The sequence below is a fragment of the Branchiostoma floridae genome, chromosome 2 (genome assembly GCF_000003815.2).
Source record: "Branchiostoma floridae strain S238N-H82 chromosome 2, Bfl_VNyyK, whole genome shotgun sequence".
Taxonomy (NCBI): domain Eukaryota; kingdom Metazoa; phylum Chordata; class Leptocardii; order Amphioxiformes; family Branchiostomatidae; genus Branchiostoma; species Branchiostoma floridae.
In genome coordinates this window covers 21061154-21082279 of record NC_049980.1, presented here as the reverse complement: position 1 = coordinate 21082279, position 21126 = coordinate 21061154, and the positions used below count along the sequence as shown (strand labels likewise).

Below are 21126 nucleotides of genomic sequence, written 5' to 3'. Positions count from 1 at the left end.
TTAAGGGGGTTTTAATAATCATTTACGACATCTTTAAGCTGCTGAAAGACAACTGGAAAACCGGAAAATAAGGACTAACACGGACCTACGGAAAGACCACTTAAAGGCAATATTTACGTATTCGTATAAGTGGTGTATAGGTCTGTAAAGAAGGAAAATACGTCAACATTACGCATGGTTTCAGCACGCTTAAATACCTTTTTTCGTGCCGTGGTACCGACATGTCTTCTCTTCGTTTGGATTGCTTTGTCATGGTAATATGTGTCTGCAAACCCGACATACTGTCCGCGTTCAAAGCCAGGACAAGCCTGATGATGACAGCCCTGTGACACGGCTAGAAGAAGGATTCTCGCTCCACGCTGTCCTCCGTGCTGATCCTCAGGCGCGACATGGGCGGGGTCCACCCCAGCGCGCTCGGACCTGTGGCTGACCGGGGCCGGTACGGCGGCAGGTAGTCCTCCTCGTTACTTAGATTTGGCCATACTACAGAACAAAGGATTTTAGAACCTTAGGAATGGTATACGGGACAGGAATCAAAATACATGTATGACCAAGTTCACACCAGGAAATGTGCTCCCCATTGTTCTTTGGTGTCTCACTTCTGCACATTCCAGTCCTCTACACAAACTTGGGCCCTCTCTCCCTCTTCTCGTAAGTAGATACAAGACTTGTCTGGTGTATCAATAATCAATCTGGTGTATTATTTACAGCCGGTAGGTACCCAATTTATTAGTAATGAGGCTGATTTACGTGCTCGATGCACCTCCTCGAATACGGGAACCCCATTTTATGGACACGACCAACATTCCCATTTGAAAAGAAGCTGCTGTCGCAAATTCATAGGGCTGATCAAGGGGCTAGGTTTCTCTCAATTTTTTTTCTGGCTCGGGTGACTGCTAGGAAATAATTTACCAAGGTCTTAGGTCAAAGAATGCTTCGATGTGGACATAGTTGCGTTGTTATGGCAACAGTACAGAGTTGTTGCCATGGCGACATGAGACAGTTTTGACACGATGATGGACCTACCCGGTGAGGAGGAACCGTACGCCTCGTCCAATGACAGGCAGCTCTCCCGCAGGTCCGGCTGAGATGACAGGGACAGGAGGGACGAGGAGTCCTTCGGAACCTTCAAGCTGAGGAAAACATGCTGTGTCATACATACAGTACCTTGTTTTATCAGTATTGGACGTGTTTAAGTTTAACTTTTCAACCGTTTTTTATTATTTTTTTATTGTGTGACATTTGTACATTGAACACCTGTACTTCTCACTGCAACGCAGTTCTAACCACGTCCGGATCTAGACCTCGCTAATATGTGATGCTATGGATCATCTCCGAAAAAACAATGGAAGGATAACCACCAGTTCGCCAGTAAACCATTCATAAATCCTATTCGATTTAAATTCAATAATAGGCAGAACTCACAAACAATTAGATATAAGGTAAAGGTGTGTTAGTGTGATATTTCTCCGTCTCACTTACATCTCTCTTTCAAACACTTCCTTCTGCGCTGTATTTTACAGGACATGTAAAACAATCTATAAACGTCAGATAGTATACCTTGCTTCAATTAGTTGGTGAATGCTACTGCGCAGGTCCAAGAACTGCCTCATCAGCGATTGGTCTTGCTCTTTTAGGTCCACCTGGAGGCAGTCATCGGGAACAACACATAAAAATTCTTAGTTGCAGATGGAGGTTGTGTTCATTAATCATGGTACATACTGCGCTTCGGAAATGAGCAGGATATCAACAGCGTTCTCAAGGTACCGAAATCCATAAAGCACACAAGAACCCGGGGTGCATCTCTCTTTTACTCTTGGCTGCAATGTAATGGCATTGACATGTGTATTTTCTGTATTCTAGATCTAGACAATATTGAATTCCATACTTCATGGTTAATCATCTGATGGAGGTTATTGTCGACCTGTAAGGAAGTAGGAAATAGATTACGAGATGGAATAAACGTTATATCATGTGCACTATTTATTTACCAATACTGTCTCTTTTGCTACGTGCGGTTTAATCAGCAGGCATATGATGCACACGTTCGGTTATTGTGCTTCTGCATAACAGAGACGATTGCGTACAGATATCCATCCCAGTTCTGAACGCGTGCCTCCGAAAACTGTAACTGACATGTTGAGGAACAGCACGACAAGTTAAACCTAGTTTAATCATGCTCTACAGGTTGCATGCCTAATGGGCGAGGGCTCACTTAAAACCTGACATGCCACACCCCATTAACCATTCGCGCCTCAGCGCTTTTAAACTTTAAACAGCTGTCTCCTAACGTCAATCAGAAAGTACATACGGTTATTCAACAGCTAAAGAAAATGATCTAAAACAATATTGAACAACCAGTTTACATTACTGCAGCTGATCCAAACACTACAGTATCCGCCTCGACTTTTACGACAACTAAAGAATTATTGCCGTGTAAATATTTGGAAAGCCGGCCGCGGTGTAGGGACTGTTCGGAACTACGGTTCTGCTATCAAGCTGCAGGGCATCTGAAGGTCTTTTGGGCGCAAAGGAGTATTTTCAGTAATGGAAACTGAATACAGTGCCACGCCAAAAGAACTATTATCATTACGACAACACTATGAAGAGTTATAGGTGAATTCCTTTGTTACTGGCTTTAAACAACAAACACCATGCTTAATGTAAGGAGTACAATACACAAGTACAGGTACAACCAAATAAATTGCGACAGCCATTTGAGGAAACGGAAATGCACACACAAGTATGATGTATATATGTAGATAGAATACATGTACTCACAATTTCTTGTCTTAGCCAGCGCAAATTTTTCTCCAGTCGAGCACCCCTTTCCTTAAACTCCGTGAACGCTAGTATGACCTCGGGTACATCCTGGGTGACGTTTGTTGGTTCCCCCTGCTGTTTGGCGTCCATAGCCTCTTCCAAAGTACGTTTACTTTCACCTGCCGTGGCAACATGACAATTCACGTGCGGGGTCTTGGTAATGCTTTTTTGATCAGACGTGTTTTTCGGCTGAGAAGGCACACTTCCTGTCTCCAAGGATGTCCCGTTTTCCTTTTTCAACGACGACGTCAAGTCTTCCAACCAGTCTACCGAGCCGGCACTTAATTTCCTGGGCGGTGGGACATTTATAACTCTGCTACCTAACCTTCCAGTGGTCTGGTGCACAAACGCGTGTTTAGTTGTCTCTTCTGATTCCGCTGACGTATCACTGAGTGTTCCTGTGGGCCTGGTAACGCTTGATGCACTCTCCATGTCCAAACGGTAACCCTTTATCTGTTGTGTACAAGGCGAGCTGCGATAGCCGAGGCTGTGCCCTACCTTATCTTGTTCGGGAGTCACCTCCCACACCGCCGGTCGTCTGTTCTCGACTGCTACAGACGCGTCATATAATAGCGCCTTGTTCTGTGACTCGGCAGGTGAACCGTCCCTGGTCACGTCCAACCTGGTATTCAACTTTCTGCCACAAACATGAGATGTTTTCTGCTCCTTGCCAAGCAGCGACACCCAGTGCGAGACGTCCTTTACATTTTCTCCCATTCTTATACCCTGATGCTTATCTAAGGTCTTGTGGTACGCTTAGTTCTGCCCAACCACATAGACTTGGTTCTGAGCAACCACTGAAACGTAAACAGAGACAAAGTTAGTAAATCATTAATCCACTCACGATAATTGAAGCAGTCAGACATGATATCACCACCGTAACGCTAAGGTTACTAAGAAACGTAAAGTTACACGTTTACGGCCACTTTAGTTTATATGCGTATGTAATAGACGATCCTAAGCCATGGTTGTCATTCAAGTAAAGGAAAGCGAGTTATAACGTTACTACCTGCATCCAGCAGCATGACAGAATAAATTGTGGAAAGGCATGTCAAGTTATATATTATGCAAACTTCATTTCACACAAATACCACACCAAACTTTTCGTTCTCTTTCTAAATGCACAAACACCGAACCTTGCTTTCTTATATCTTATCAAAGTACCCATGGCGGAGCAATGTTTGTTATTCCTTGTAGCCGATAGGTGGATTTGGTATAAACAGAGGCCCTGCGATCTTTGAAAGTTTCGTCATTTTACGTTACAGCGACATTAAAGTTTAACAAACTTCTGTTCAACAGCGAAACATGCCCAACATCGTTAAGTATGCGTTGGGGCAAACACAGCACCGCGCATTGCTGCTGGTTGTTTTGATCTTCGGCTAACAGGATGATTTTTCTGGGTCACTGACTTGTGGGTTGCGAATTTGTTGTTTTGTTGGTTGAAGTTTGACCCAATTATCAGTCAAACTTTCGGCCTTCCTCACGTTATAACGGTACGGTATATTTGACGGCCTCCCAAACATACGCGACCCTCCGAGAACGTGCCCAGTCACGCTTGTGGGTCAGTGATGCCTGGAAGCCTGTGTCCGCACGGTCATAGTTCTGTATAATATATTTGTCCAGTGTGGTGAATGTCATCATAGCGATTCAATGTTTGGACGTTTTAAGCAAAATACACTGACAACAAGTGACGTTCTATAGCATCGGTTTAGAAATGCAATTAAATGAGAACACTCAAGAACACTGCTGATTATCCCAGATCGTTGTTTTACACATATATCGATATCAGCTGTGTGTAACGTTAGTTGTCTGCAAATGATGATAATGCTAGTGATCATTTCAGCTATCTGAGCGATACTCGGAGTAAGAAGCGATTGGCCGGATAGTAGGCTACACTCAGACAACGCTACAGACAATCCTGATCATCACAACAACCCAGGTCATACCGGTTGTCTGAGCAAAAATCCGCGCAAACATTTTTCGCATAGTATTTCGACGTGGGTTTATGTATAATTGTAGTACGAACTCGATTAATAGACAATAAGGAATGCTGCTGAATGATGTTACGTTACTGGCATATATGTTCTCGGTAACACACACACACACACACACACACACACACACACACACACACACGCACACACGCAGACACACACACACACATGCACATGTACTGATATCGATATCGACATATTCACACACAAAGCAATCCAAACTAGCTAGTCATTTTCATGATGGAAATCAAGCCTTACCTCTATTTCATTCTATTCAGTTCCCCACGGTACGCCCGGGAATCTCTGCACAAAACCACGACTGACCAAGTGAAAGTGGTCATCAGGGCGTTTCCCATCAACCTGATGGGCATCTACCAATCAGCTGACACCATAGCATGCGAGAGGGGTGCTGGGAGGACCTGTTTTATTGACAGTAGGACCAGCACAGCCATAAATCCCACGGAGCAGTCACTGATCGGTGCAGCTCACTCCAGACAAGTACACGATGTGATCACATTCTGTCGTCCAGCTGTGATATCAGGTTACCTCTGGCTGCACTCCGCTTACCCCACCCAGTCAAGGTCAATGTTAGATTTATACTTCATGTCAACCTGATAGTCTGTTTTCTGCAAACGATATTATGTCCCAAATGTTTAACATATACTGCCCTCCGAAATCTTATCTAATTCATGCCATTGTACCTTAGAAACCATAAAATCCCAAATTGAATTGTTGATTAGTAACGTTAACGTTAGTAGGTTCTATCATATACGCGATTATTTTTCACAACCGTTTTCCGTTTGGATCTCATGAAGAGTCACCACACACGGATAGTCACAACAATGTTGAATTTTCGGATTCAATCCATGTATTTCATCATGCGCAAGCATCAAACAGCAAAATGTATCGGTTATATCACAATAACAAGACACACATTATCTACCTCAATGTAACAATATGGTTGTACATAATTGTACCTGTCACTGTAGGATGGTTCCAGCAACCACAAGACAACTTAGTTACAGTAGGAATATAAGCGTGTACATGTATTCCAGACAGTTAACAAAAGCGCCAGCTAAATGTGGCGACAGACAAGTGAACTGTAGGTCCACAAGAAAGAAATCGTTGATATAGTAAACTACCTCTTATATACATTTGTACTTACAAATAAACTATTTCGCTAGAGATATGTACAAACGGCATGTAGATCTGGAAAATTATTTTCATTAAAAACTCCGTGATATGAGATTCGTTATCACCTTGTACTGAAGGCGTAGTTTTGTCCAGTCAATGAAACAGACACGCTAAACCACATGTCAAGCAAATAAAATATTAGTAGTTACAAATTCCGTATCATTTCCTCGTTTAGGAGAAGTAATTTATGCAACATCAATCAGGTAAATACTACATCTGGAGCTAAAGTACGGGGTATGGCGATAGACATATCGTAATTTTGTATATACTGAAGAAAATCACGAATAACTAAGTCATATGTATAATATCATCTTGAATTGATCTGATTAATTAATAACATTTTCATGCACACTCTTCCCCTTTAGGTCTTGATTAAGTCAAATGAATCTATTGAAATGTACATATACCAACAAATTTGCCACTACCTCATATGTCTTACACCTGAAAAGTTGTCGACTATAGCTAGATAAACGTGAAGTAGTTTATCTTTCGTTTTTAGTGATATGTTACACTGTTGAGATGGTGGAAGGTATATGCCTCAACGTAAGCAGCTCTAAATACTGATCAGCAACCGTCTGTAGTATCCTTGTTACGCCAGGAATGGTGTTCAGTATGTTGTGCTCTGGGTGTTGTTGCTGTTGTTTTCTGCCTAATACATGGGCCGGTTGTAATTCGGTCCTGAAATGTAAATACTTACGAATGAGAACATAAAAAGATGTCAATAAAATGCTTGCATTTATGAACTAACGTTAACACGTTGACCAACCAAGAATGATTATCACACTAAAGTTGGGCGTCAGTGAAACTTATTGACCCCAAAGATTTGAGAAATGGGACCATTCTTTAACAGTGTGTCGACTTGGCTTAAGTCAGTTAAAACAGAAGGACCAGTCATTCTTCCGACAGAAGTAGAGGGACCCAAATTCCCGAAGGAGGTTAGTTGTATCACACAGATTGATTTAGCCATGCAGTAATGTCAACTATGTTACTCATGCAGTTCAAATGCAGCTTCCATCCATACTTGAGCCAAGTACGCTACTCACTAGTACGTCCCGGCGGTGGGTACATCTGCATGTCGGCGTCCCCCACCCTCCGCTCCTTGTTGATGCCGCTGGTCAGGCAGCAGACGGAGATCATCTGCCACAGCTAGGGAGGGAAAATCACATCATGTCTGTATTCGTGCAGGCGTAAAACTAAGGAATTAATCAAAAGTATGCTTGAAGCATTTCGTCATGAACATTATTCAGACCCTTGAATTCCAACGCGTTTCTATAATTCAGTTACTACCTCTTACAACTTTATTTCTTTTTCTTCTTCCTTTCAATGCCCTCAATCTTGGACTATTATGGTACTTCGTGAATACTCAGTGATGTCACAGTTTCTTTGCAGCTCGTCGCCCTTCCTACACCATCCTTCCACATGTCCTGAAGTGTTATTCCACTCTCTTTGCTGTCCCACGATGTCGCTTCCTCTTTATTGATCCCCCCCCCCCCCCAAAAAAAAACAACTTAAGGTAACGTTACCTCTAAAGCGAGCAGGACTCCCGCCGCTATGTAGAAGTACATGGCGATCGACTGAAACCAGGCGTTCAGTTTGTCGTAGCATCCATCCTGCAAAAAAGTAGAATATGCTTATTTGCTGCACTAGTGCACTGCTAAGCGTTATTGCTTACCATCAGAGAGTTGCCCCGCATGTTTTACCGAAGGGATTAAATACATCGTTTACAGACAAACTTTTTTTCCCGTGAAAAGCCGAATTAAGCTCAATTGACTGTTCCTATGCAATGGGGACAATAAGGTTTATTTGATGAATCAACATACTGATAAGTAACGCCAGTGCGGGGATAGTTTCACATAGCAGTTAAAGATCCGCTTACAGTGTAATAGTTGGAGCCTGTGGCCGTGGTCGCAGTGGGGCCCACAGTGCCCGCAGTGGCGGCCGTGGCTGCGGTGGCGGTCGTGGCTGCAGCGGCGGTTGTGGCAGGAGTGCCGGTTGTGCTGGACATGCAGGAGTTGGGGATAGAAGTGTACTCCGAGGCATCGGTAAATCCGCAGCACTTCAACTGTGTATGAAAAAGAAAACGACTGAAATGTTAGGTAGCGTTACCAATCTGAACATATTCCTATATCTTGTTACTAACTTATCTTTCCACAATGGTCAGAAAACATAAAGACTGGGGACTTTTCATGAAAGAAAATATTTGATAGTCTTGTCTATACTTCACTCGACTAAGATGAAATTGAGCAAATAGCTTCAGTTTGGACCCCTCTAGGATAGAGAGGTCCCGTGTTTGAGGAGAGCCACCCATTGATCAAGGTAAAATCCTACTACACTTATTGACAAGAGTAGGTGTCCTTCCATTGCACTTAGCTGTTCATACGATGACTCAATTACATCAATGGAGCACGTATACCTGATTTAAGTGTTTTAATGCAATGTAATGTTATGTATAGTTTGATGTCTCTTGCCTCCAATTGGATGAGATCTCTTGTTGCTTCGTTCCCGGGGGCGATCCAAGCCAACTTGAAGTAGGGAACCAGCTGTCGAGAGAGAGAGAAAATCGCCACAATAAGCTCAAGAGTTTTACATCCCAAAGTAATAATAAGATTTATTTTTAAAGCTGATGTACTGCGGAAACAATTAGACAATAAAACAAACCGAGATAAAACTGCGATCAGCTAGTTGGATGGGCTTTGAAATAGGAACGGATCGTATACTTACATACTACATAACACAAAAGATTGCATGGAACAAAGAGATCAGTTTGTTTAGGACCGGGTCAGGTATTTGAATGCTTTGATTCAAGGTTTAGAGGAGAGAGAGATTGCATGACGATTCAAACAGGAGAGTCGGTTAATGTTACCAACATACCAATACGGTAACAGGTTGTTTCGCAACAATGTCAGTTCGCAACCGTCAGTTCGCAACAAGGCAAGTCGCTTCGCAACAAGGTAAAGTCGCTTCGCACCATTTGAATGTTATTAATCTTGATAGCCTAATAGTATTAGAAATCGTATTCCTAACATAATTATATACTCCTACCGCGTAAAAATCTTACCGGGTGCGAAAGACAACCCCGGCGGCAGAGGAACATGGGGCCGCATGGACCTGACAGCCCGATGATTTTCATGCGCCGGGCGGTACAGTTTCATACGTGCACAGGTAGGAGTATAATTATGATAGGAATACGTATACGATTTCTAATACTATAAGGCTATCAAAATTAATAACATTCAAATGTTGCAAAACGACTAGTACCTTGTTGCGAAAAGACTTGTACCTTGTACATGTTGCGAAAAGACTTGCCTGTTGCGAACTAACGGTTGCGAACTGACATTGTTGCGAACTGACATTGTTGCGAAACAACCTGTAACCAAGAATACACCTTACAGGGGTGTGCCTAAACACCACAAACGACCACAAACGACTCAGAAACACCACAAACGACCACAAACGACTCTAATATGCAGTGTATATGGGTCAAATACCTTGTGTGGCGCTCTGGAGACATTGTTTACACATTTATGAATTTAAAAAATGCCGCAAGTCATACGTATTCACCAGTTATTTCGAGTTAGTCCGCCGGTTTCAAGATCGGTCACGATGGCTGAGCGCACTGTCAACGAATGCGTGCCTGCATTTGAGGCTAAAAAACACTTAATATACAAGTTTTATAAGTTGACAATGATAGAGTTGTGTCATGCTATAATCTATGAACCAACAGCGTCCTTAGTTTTATCGTCCTGTCGTCTATGGAACCGTGGAAGGTATCGAGGACTTCCCCATGCAGACTCCTAGCACGGGCGATCCAACATGGCGGCAAAGAATCGCTTCGATCTTGAAACCGGCGGACTAACTCGAAATAACTGGTAAATACGTAGGACTTGCTGCATTTTTTAAATTCATAAATGTGTAAACAATGTCTCCAGAGCGCCACACAAGGTCTTTGACCCATGTACACTGCATATTAGAGTCGTTTGTGGTCGTTTGTGGTGTTTCTGAGTCGTTTGTGGTCGTTTGTGGTGTTTAGGCAGACCGACCGTTACAGTGCTTATATTTTCCTTTGAAGTGCATATATTTTCTACCATCTCAGTGAGTGTTTCGTTTTCTGATCGATGTACAGATATATCTAGAAATATCCTATCCACGTATCTCAGTGAACAATTTGTCATTACAGTCTGCATGTTTAACCCAGTACTCACCAGTGCCAGAATCTGGGGAACCGCCAGAATGAGAACAATGGCGAGCTGGACGAGGAAGAGCAGGATGGCAATGGACAAGAACTGGGGGAAAATAAGGACACAAATTACATTAATGAGTTTGGTTTGTATTTGGAATGAAGGGATGAATTCATCGATCTATCTATAGATTTATCTATCGATTAATCAATCAATAAATCAGTCAATCAATAATTGTAAAAAAGAACTGAGATTGACTAATATGATATGTCAATAGTTTTCCTTCTTATTTTGTACAACAGAATCTCAGATTATAACAATCTTCATCGTTACACCTTTGAACTAGAACATTACGGCCCCGGACAGAGTGCGGAACAACATGGAACTTGAACCTCCCGAAACCACCAAACGTTTGTAAACCTCATCCATCATGGCACATGACATCACCTTTCTCATGTGCCATTGCATCCTGCTATATGTTAAAGGATATTAATAAACTTCGATCGTTGACATTTCTATCGAGATTTAAATAAAATATTCACTCCGACAAAATTTTAAGGATGTCTCAGTCACTGGTGAAGGTAAAGTAAACCTAGCGGGATGGATATGTTCTGCAACCAATATACCCTTTGCACGCTGGATTACAACAGTCAATCCTGGCAGGTGTAGTCATCAAGGCGTTGTTTGACTTGACTAAAACATCTACACTTATGACATGTATTGATGCCTATTGCTTCAGGACATATGAAGACACTAACCAATTTGAGAAGGCACGTGCTGTCTTTACATCCACCGATGGTGCCGATCAGACCTGCATGGAAACATTTTACGTGGGAGTTTGTAGTCATGTTACGCGGGTACACACATCCCCACAAAGGTGGTCTGAAAGGGACCTGTAGGCAAACATGACGCACTGGCACAGGTATGTTTAATGTAACGTTAAAACTAACTGAGCAGAACAAGGTATGAATGAAAGTGAAAGGAGCACAGGCATCATTTCTGTAGTTATTTCTGTCTTATATTACCATTTAAGTAATTATTATTGATCCTTTTGGATGTTTTTTTGTGCCGATTTTTATCCATTTCTATAGATTTTGCAAATTTGAGAAAGAATGACGCTGCACTTACCAACCAGAAACATGAGACCGCCCACGCCCATGGAGATGTACGTCAGGATCTGGCGGGAAACATTTGCACTGTTAAGATGTAGATAGATCCTTATAACCATTTGTACTTATACGGCAGATAAATATCTTTTTTTTTTCAGAAAGGCTCATAATAGTTTTGCAATGGTATATGATGCACCAATCGCCTTTTCCTAAGTGACATTTAGTATAATAGTCAAGGACAACCTTCCTTACAAAAAGTTCTGCACGTACACAACCTGTCACTCGTCATTTATCAGACTGTGCATGTTCCTCCGGATTCTCCTAAATAATTGATGTAACATGTGTAGATGCGTTTACAATCTAAATTTTTATTATTTCTATAGGAAAAACCATATGAGCATTCATACGAATAAGTGACGTTACATGTATGGGCACACAGTCAATGAGGAAATTCTATGACGTTCCATTAATAACTGACAGGAATTCAAAGTCTATCGTTAATAACGATAAACCGAGGTCTATCATTACTGTAGCAAAACAAAACAAAAGAACGCTTGTTTTACGCACGGCATTTGTCCTGAAGTACCCAATAACGGTGTCCACTCCGGGGACGGTGGTTGTCTTATCCACCAAGACCCAGATCCCCAATCCGACCACAGCAGCGCCGATAGCCTATATGATACATGGGGATATATGTACAAACATTTGTCACCTTATCATTTCATTCAGTCGTGTTCAGACGGAAGCACTGTCATAAACAGGTCTATAATGTGGCGCCAGGAGTGAGTAAAAGTGCCATAAATGCTGTAACGCCACCATCACTGTTTGTTGAAGCTTGGCTGTTTTCCGCTGTTGTGTTTTTCCACTTAAACGTTCTGCAATGAAGCCATAAGTGGAAACACGAATCACGCAAATGTGCGTGAGTAGACATTGTTATCCTGACAAGGAAGTTAGATGGGTATATTGGACATGGAAACAACACTCTCAGCAAATCATTAATTCTAAACTCCGCCATGAGTTCTTTAAAGTGCAATTTTGTTGTCATGGCGGTCACCAAAGGACCGATCAAAATGGGGGCATAGTGCAGTTTTAATTCCTATTAGCGAAAGAAGCACGGACATAAAAGTTTTTGGTTACATGTAAAATACCCAGAAACTACTGAGATAGACGAAGTTGCAATCATGACTTGACACACGACGGTGTTTCTTTTTATGTGTTTCTGACTGCACTCTGTGTACGATTCAATGTATTAGTATTACAAGTGACTATTCAGTCGACACCTGAACGTGTGCTTGTCGATATGCAAAGCTGATGGTCATTCCTCATGCCAGAGAGAGAACATTATGAGAGTAATAGGTCACTGCTCATCAAGTGAATGAAGACAGGGCATGACCATGAGCCTGCAATGTCCCAAGAATGTGGCCAAGCACTCTGGGTCACCACTTATCTTCTCGATAATTGTGCTTTAACATATAGAACCATAGGTTTGACACCCAAGGCTCCTCGAACACTGCACATGTTAGATGTTAACATATAGCGATGGAATACTTTCGTTGGCTCTGGATGCGATGACGCAGCCCACGAATGGGCAATACATACTCCTTGTCATGATCATCGAAATACAATCGTTGTTGCCAAATTCTACGTTGCAAAGCGTTCGTTCTGTTTTATAACGATGCCCGAAAAGTGAAATACTTGGTCAGAAAGAACGGATTACAGAATAAACGCGTAAACTACATTTCTATGTATGGAATAAACGTATTAACTTAACAATTCTGTGTACTTCTCTGTCAGGGAAACATTTGGGGAGCCATGACCTGATCTCTGGAACCGCTCATAAAATGAGGCTAACTGCTAATACGTCGAAAGATCGCAGAATAAGGTCACTCACCAGGAAGAGAGAGTTGACGAAAACGAACCAGCACTTGATACACGCGTTCGCTGCCATCGTCAGTCCAACAGCAGTGATCCTGTGCTTCTGAAGTCCAAAGACGTCTGGTTTACAAGGCAGTTCCGTCGGTTTCACAAGGAAGTTCCTGGTTTTACTGTATAGTCGTCAGTCCTGGAGGCCCGGTGAAAAGTGGGTAGGGTTTCGTCTGTACCACTCTCCGCTGGTCCTCGACGCCAGTATCACATTCACGAATCTATGGAGACCAAACGTAACGCAAATAAACCAAGCCGACATCCAATACCCATGAAAAGGTTGAATTGCCCTGTCTATTGTCAATACTGCACGAAGGGTTACACAAACGAAACCTTCCCGTCCCAATACTTCCTAGAACCCGTCAATTATATTGTTTGCTTTTAAGGGAAGGGAGGAGACAAAGCGACATCCTGTCACTTATGATGAACTTGGACTAAGATGATGTCATGTTGGCAATCTTTGGTTTATTCAAGTGGTTCTTCTGTTCATTACAGTGATTCTTTTCGAAGTACCAGTTCTAACTGAGATGCATCAGATGAGAATCTGCTATGTGGTCCAGCCAGATTATGACGTTTCAGATAGATAATAGAGAATTGAAGCAACGATATAGAAAGCAAAAGCCATGAGCTCTAAGTCTAGGTCATCTTCTCCTGTAGTCAAAATCATACATGAAAGGCCATAATTCTTTTTTACCTTTTGACGTTATTCAAATATCAAGTGGAACACAACGGTTCCAACGGAAGCTACCTAGTGGCTTTAAATTCCAAGTATAATTACACAGTTAATCTCAAATACAGTTTTTCTTTCGCGCACATACATTTATGCGGTTACGAGAGTGTGACATTTGCGTTTCCACGGACGGAAAAAAATGATATATATTGAGCTGCTCTTACCTTCTTTTACGACTGTGGCTTTTTATATGCAGCACTAATAAGCAGCAACGGCACAGAGTGGCCTCAAATCCTGCATTGTCTTACACACCACCAGACTCGTGAACCTGACAGTTGACAGTCCGTGCCCTTTCGTGTAACACTCGCCTAACAACCACCACAAACACTACAGGCCTCCCAAGGTACATAACTCAAAACATCAATCAACCTTCGGGCACAGAAGGCTGCAATTATTTACATCGGGTCGTCTTATGAATTATGCAGCATCCGCTTCTCCCTGGGGCAAATACTCTACAGTAGTAATCTCACAAATAGGTGTGTCGGAATCCTGTAGTTCATTACGCTTCCTTGGTCGTGAGTGGGGTAGATAAGGAAAAGTCTTCAATGTTTTCTATCATTACTGGATAACTCAAATGAGGAAGTCTGTGTACTTTGTGCAAATATCGTATTGACATGAAAATGTCATTTGGCACATCTTGTGACGTTTCTTTTATTCAGTATATCAAAAAAAGACAATGGGCCAAGGTCAAATCTAAGACGTCACAGTGTACCTGGAACCCTACTCTTATCATATCGTTTTGATAAAAAGGGGCTTGCACGACAAGCATTGTACTGCTGTCTGTCACAGTAGAAATCTCATTACGAAACCAAGGAGAAAAACAAATTAGACCTCTGTGACCACATACCTCTGCCGATTCATGGTGTTTGGCTGATTAATTTCTCTACAAAACAGCTAACCTCGACGCACTACCAGGCTTATAAAGGGAATATTTACCATGTAAATCCATGGTAACAAGGGGATTTCTGCTAATACTATTCCTGTTTAGGACGCCCTTAATTTGCATAAAGTGAATCTTGCACTGTCTATTGCTATAAAAATTACGGAGGTGAGAGATCTAGATTTGAAGGACAAAAGTATAGCATTTTCAATTCACTATGGACGTTCTAATTTGCATAACTTATGCCTCTCACATTCTTCGCTACTTTGTTACATATGCAATAATCATAAAAGAAACGCATCTAACCGATAACGTTAGACACCAACATAGTGAAAACGTAACTTGACCGAAGCACAAGACTGCAAATATTAGATACAGAAAGTCAGTCTTGCCATGCAACTGGAATCTCTAGGCAGATTTGCTGCAAAGCTTACCAAGGAGTATGGCCGGCTGAAGGGAGTCAACCAGGCAATGGCACAGTCACATCTGTCGAAGGCAACATACCGATTTTGATTTAGAATTTTCAGGAAAGCCGTGGCAGAAGTAACCACCTCTCTCCCGTAACTATTGCTATTAAAGTAGTTGAGACTATGTCAATGTCTCAATTGAAGCAAAGTTCTTTATTTCATCTTATATCAAGCCTTCAGTTTAATAAAGGAATATTTAGCATTTACACAGCGGATCATCTCCAGTAAACGTATCTGGGCCCATTGCGCCTTTTAACGATTCTACCATTAGGACGGTGAACCAACATATTAGACAAATTCATACATAATTCCACGAGTTACAGTGGGGACACACGCATACAAAAACACAAGCACAAGTTACCTTACATTACACGGTACACACATTCTGTACTACACTACACTACACCACACACACACACACACACACACACACACACACACACGCACACACACACACAATGACACACACATATGGACACATACACACATACTAGGTCTATCTCACACCCATCCACGCATTCACACAAACCCATCCACACACGCAACTACACATTAGTGCGTACACCTTGGCGAAATCTTATTCTACTGATTCGCTCAGAATGTCAAGGGAGCTACACCAACAAACGCTGCGTAATTAGCGTTAAGCACTTCCTTGCGTCAATCAGACTGACTGTGATCAGCTCCACCTCATCAAAGACGAGTAAACTACTTCAGTGTTACTGTTAATCCGCCCTTAACAATGCTTACCACGAAGCTGTAACAATCTCTCTTTACGGTAACCGGGAGTTGATCAAGAAGACATTGAAGAAGCATGCTAGAACTTTGCCTTACCTGGTCACGGTAACGAAGTAGGCAATTCCTGCTGTGTTCACGCCTATGTGAAAAGGAAAGTACCCTTCCTTTCTAATCTGCTCTCAGTTTCCGTGGCCTTTACCAACTAGTCCCACAGGGTGCCGCCATTTTGTGGAAGAGAATGAGGAACGCCTGTGCGCAGTGGGTTGTGACTGTGTTTAGCCTTCTAGTCAGCTGCGAACCCTGGGAGAGACTTTGTGCGGCTTAGCTTTGTTTCTGCGTCAATTAATATTCAGGTACACGCGATGGCGCTTTTAAGTGAAATCGTTGTGTTCGGCTTTGGGTAGGCTTAAGAAGGAAGGTTCCGATTCATCTCCTCCGGCCTTCAATATTGTCACAAGATTCTCGCTGAGCATGATTAAATGATTTCACAAACAGCTAACGTTGGAAGTAAGTCATGTAAGATAATTTACCAAATAATCCAAGTATTAATGATGTATACAGTATTGAAAGGAGGAAATAGTCATCTGTAGTATACCCGCCATCACTCTATTTTGGTAAACACCAATAAGAATTGCGCAAATTCGGAAACCCTCCTCCAAAATGTACTTATTTGCACATTTGCCACTTGAAAATTTTATAATCGTCTGACTTGTGATTGGCATAGCTAACAAGGCTGAACGCCTTATCAATTACATACAATCAATCAAGGCTTATATCTCTACGTTAGGTATTAAGAACCGAAAATGTTACAAATAAAGAGTGAAAATATTTCAGCCGAGGTGGTAATGATAACAATACATATCTGGTTAATTCTGGCATTTCTGCCTACATCCCGCACAAATATGCATACATATGCACGAGACATATTCAGCTCATAAATCTCACATGACAACAATTTCACTCTCCACCATTCGCTTCACTAACCTTGTAAGTAATTAAGAAGTTCAAAACGATGATTAGGGATCAGTTTTCTCCACCATAGACACCATACTGACGTAACCTTTACCACACACTAGCGAACTCCCCTCTTGCCCCAAACCACTGGACCGTGAACAGTCACCGTCATTCATTTCCGAGGTCTCTATTTTCAAAGGACAACTCGATTTGCATAACGTTTGCTGGTAGGGTAGCCTGGATTCCAGACACCAGCCTGATCTTAATGATATGGTGCAGGGTTTGCCAGGGTCTATCTCAGATGACCTGTGTAGGCCCTGGAAACAGTCTGGCATCCAGGCCACTGGTGGGCTTAAGGGTTTTTGCTCCACTTCGCCTCGCAGGGATTCACTGCCGTGCCCCCGGATACAAGCAAACAGGAGTTCCAAGACCACATACCTCCTTGTTCCAACTACATGCATCTATTATAAAGTCTTAACCGTTCTCTTTATACATCTGAGTCTATACTAAGGAGATTTTATAGACAAACCAAAAGTGATCACAGCGATGTATAAGACGCATGGTGTTTTAAAACTATAAGAATATTTGATAAAACACAGACTGTATGGTGTTGTATAGTATTAAACAGCAAGGATCATTCTTGTTCTTGTTACCTTATTTTAGAAGACGATTTACAAAATATCCTCAACACATATTCTTTCAGAAGATAGGCTATCTTGTTTCAGAAGAATTCAGCCCCCCCCCCCCAAAAAAAAACTATACCCTGCGCCCAATGTTATACCACCTCTATGTATTTCTAAAGGAAAGGAAATTTGGAATCTATTGTCAGACACGAAAATCTATTGACTCTACAACACCGGTTAACTTGGTCAACGACGTCTTGGTTGTATAGAGTCGAGTACTGAAAACACGGCACAATATGCCTGACAAGTCTTGTCAGAAGAAAAACACTAACGCACGAAAGCACATTTAATCTACAATACTAGACTGTGGACGGTTAAACAAAAGTCAATGCGATGCTTTGTTTTTTTAAAATAAGCTGATGAAATCGTTTTCTGTTATTCTTTCTGCGGTCTGGGCTTGTCAACAGAGAGTTGTCACCAACACAGAGAGGAACAGTGTTGACAACTGTCCGAGCCTGTCTGGCGCAACAAATAGTCTTCAGGCAGACGTCAGCTGGATAAAAAAGAGAAGAATTTGGCCAAGTAGGGTCTTTTGCAGTCTATTCAGCGGCCGAACAGTTCACTCCTAGGTCAATTAACTTCTACTATACTGTCTGGTAGAAACTACACCACAAACAAAATTGGTCGCTAAATGAAAGCCGTGAACTTGTGTTCTCTCCCAGATGCCCGTGACTCCAAAAATGCAGGACGTTTTCAGTAAACCATTCTTACAGGTCCTTATAATATCAGATGTATTTCCTGGTCTAGTGTTCAAGTGTTTGTCTTATCAGCTAATGGACAGACTATAGTAAAAAGGTGAGGGTATCAAGAAAATCAAAAGGCGGATCCTACTCATTACGTACAAGAAGTGAAGTCTATGTGAACATAAATGGTGCCTACATTGGCGGCCATGGTTTTACATTGGCTTCTGGAGCGGCACTTAAAAATCGATTATGTTTGTTTACATTCGTGTTCCTAAAAATCTTAAAGTAAATGTCACTCTGTTTGGGATAGTGCTCATAGGATTTAGACCCAATCTCTTGTATGTTTGTACACGTCAGTACTACATACCATGTGAGAACCTAACGTGCAGTACTGAGGCTGAAAATTATATGAGACATCACACTATTAGTGTTCCCGTACAGCAAACATAGCTATATGTTGATTGGTTAGCACAACATTGCATGGCCAATGAATGTACAGCTAACATGACGTTGACTATAAGCTTCGGCATCTATTCTATTGACCGCTAGAGGACGCTCTTAAATATCCAATTTAAAATTGCATCGGTACAGTGCCTTTTAATCCGCTTAGTGGCGCCCTTAAGACGCGGCGACAATGACTTTGTGGTAGTTTGTGGGAGTTATGGATTATGGCCATTGATTTTTTCCCTATTGTTGGGCTGAGAGAAGTGGTAAAATATGCAATAAAGACAACTTTGAAGAAGTAGAATAACTTTTGTGGCTTCCAATCTATGATACCCTGGGTAATGTAACTCAGTGTAATAACCATGGTTACCTTGAACGTTGTGTTGATCGCAGACGAGGCGCCTCTGGGTAGCTCAGTTCATCCCATTTGATAGCTTTTGATTCTCGAGAATACCAAACTGATTTAGAGATGAGTGATAAGCTTGACCTTCTTTGTACATATTCTGTGCAATTGTCCGACAACCGTGGGCGTCCTTAACAGGATACAAGAACAAAATGTCACCGCAGTAGAGGAAGTTTGTCCTTGGGATTAGCGGGACCGTCGCCCATATAGCGCCTTGCGGGGCTCATTGTAGCAAATTATATTGCAGAAAAGTGCGATCGTATATATCATGAAGCCCTTTCTTTTTAATAGGGTTTTAGCAAATCAGTCTATATGAAACCCATAGGGTTGACTTTACCGGGAGGACGATCTTTTCAACGTAGAAGTCCACGCTAGAGTAAGTAAATACATGAAATATTGATATTTGATGCAGATTTATCATACATACATACATATATCATAAGGATATATCACGAATAGAAAAAAATACGCATCGATGAATAAATATATAGATTGTAAAGTCTATACGCATAGACTGAATATATATATATATTAGGTAGATTTAGTAATGTAAACTGTCTTGCTGAAAGAGGTCCTGCATCGCCTGAAGAAATCCGTCACCCAGCGCGCCCTGCATGTGTCATTCTCTGGTTCCTTACGTCACGTGACGTCATCTGTGCGTCAGTGGTCATGTTGCAGTCTAAATGGACTTCGGTGACCCGTAGCTCATCTAGCGCCACTCGGTCGACACACCGCCAGTCTGTAATAACCACCGCATATTACTCATGCGTCATGATTTCAAAATAATGCCTCGGAACAACCTGTATTATGATAATGCCCGAATAATTTTGTACGCTCATTAAGTTGATAGTCTCCTTGGCTTGATTTGTCCCTCGGCCATTAACTTTAATAGCTTTGTGAATTAAAGAGTCCCTTAATAGGTTGGAATAGGCCTGCTCGTGGCCACCTGCAGCGCTGATTTTAACCTGTACCGTGCTCCTTGGAAGTACGAAAAATGAAGAGCTTACGCTTGTATGTCATGTTGTTTATTCAGGGACGTTGCGGTGATTGATAATGCTGTCTTGTCCAAAGAGAATGCGTAGCAGAAACGTGTCAGCCTTAATGTCTCCTGATACAGATGAGCCAATCATTCAAGGATTAAAGAGGGTTCCACGCTTATCAACTCGGTCTAGCCAACTGAGACGCATGCGAGGCAGGCAGAAGCGAATGAGTTCTCCCACGTTGCTATTCCCTTAGAGACGCGCAAATAGCCGTGTCTCTGACGATGCAAATTTCAGAAAGAGCCCGTGCAGTTCGGAAGGATGTTCGCAGCCCGCGGTGCTCTAGCGGGGACACGCCTGGCGAGGGAGAGGCGACGGAAGCTTCGCGAGGCACGTGCGCGGGCCAGGCGGCGAAAACAAAGACGGCCAAGGACCGTTATCATTCGCAAAGGTACAGTTAAGATCTGTTCCTTACCCACAGCTTGGGTACTGTTGGGACTGTTTGTGTTTGGAGCTGGGACAGTGATGTCTATGGTCAGCTATGACTTCCTAGAAGTTGAATTCCTCATGATCAACAACATCACGCAAAAGACGCCAGAGTCAACGGATTTCAAACAGATTCACGGAATACAAGATGCGCTCTTCCAAGCCGGTTATCCAGATAACGTGTATGATGAATACTTTCTCCGAGGAATAAATTATCCTCCCCAATTTCGGCTGGTAGGACCTCTCCTAATCGGCGGGGGCATCTTCATAATGCTGTGTGGAATAACGGCGCTGCTTGAGAACAGGGACGGCGAGACGATACGGGCCCCAGTCATTGTGTTGGACCCGAGTGGGCAGCCAGCACACCAGTTGGATGGATCTAAAAGCTTTGATAAGATATTATCGAACTCTTGCCCGAATCTCAGACACCTGCCAGAGCCGGCGGCCCTGAACCAACAGC

At 42.3% G+C, this 21126-nt stretch overlaps 2 protein-coding genes across 4 annotated transcripts; both read right to left on the bottom strand.

Annotated features, from left to right (window-relative positions):
• Positions 1 to 218: 218 nt before the first annotated feature.
• Positions 219 to 5582, bottom strand: LOC118409421. The gene is made up of 5 exons (XM_035810436.1): positions 5076 to 5582; positions 2782 to 3620; positions 1561 to 1643; positions 1027 to 1133; positions 219 to 483 (listed from the first exon to the last, which is right to left on the bottom strand). Exons 2-5 carry the CDS (start codon positions 3538 to 3540, stop codon positions 335 to 337), a joined length of 1098 nt encoding a protein of 365 aa, XP_035666329.1. The 5' UTR covers positions 3541 to 3620; positions 5076 to 5582; the 3' UTR covers positions 219 to 334.
• An 84-nt stretch (positions 5583 to 5666) lies between these two features.
• Positions 5667 to 16353, bottom strand: LOC118409422 (CD82 antigen-like). Of its 3 annotated transcripts, none has more exons than XM_035810437.1 (12): positions 16130 to 16353; positions 13190 to 13442; positions 11866 to 11970; positions 11318 to 11366; positions 10948 to 11000; positions 10214 to 10294; positions 8733 to 8735; positions 8480 to 8551; positions 7888 to 8073; positions 7535 to 7621; positions 7055 to 7157; positions 5667 to 6689 (listed from the first exon to the last, which is right to left on the bottom strand). In XM_035810437.1, the coding sequence occupies exons 2-12, from the start codon at positions 13244 to 13246 to the stop codon at positions 6661 to 6663; spliced, it is 825 nt and encodes a 274-aa protein (XP_035666330.1). In that variant the 5' UTR covers positions 13247 to 13442; positions 16130 to 16353; the 3' UTR covers positions 5667 to 6660. The 3 variants fall into 3 exon arrangements, with proteins under 3 accessions (XP_035666330.1, XP_035666331.1, XP_035666332.1); XM_035810438.1 differs by lacking the exon at positions 16130 to 16353 and adding an exon at positions 14116 to 14289; XM_035810439.1 differs by lacking the exon at positions 8733 to 8735 and having other exon boundaries at positions 16130 to 16350.
• Positions 16354 to 21126: the final 4773 nt, after the last annotated feature.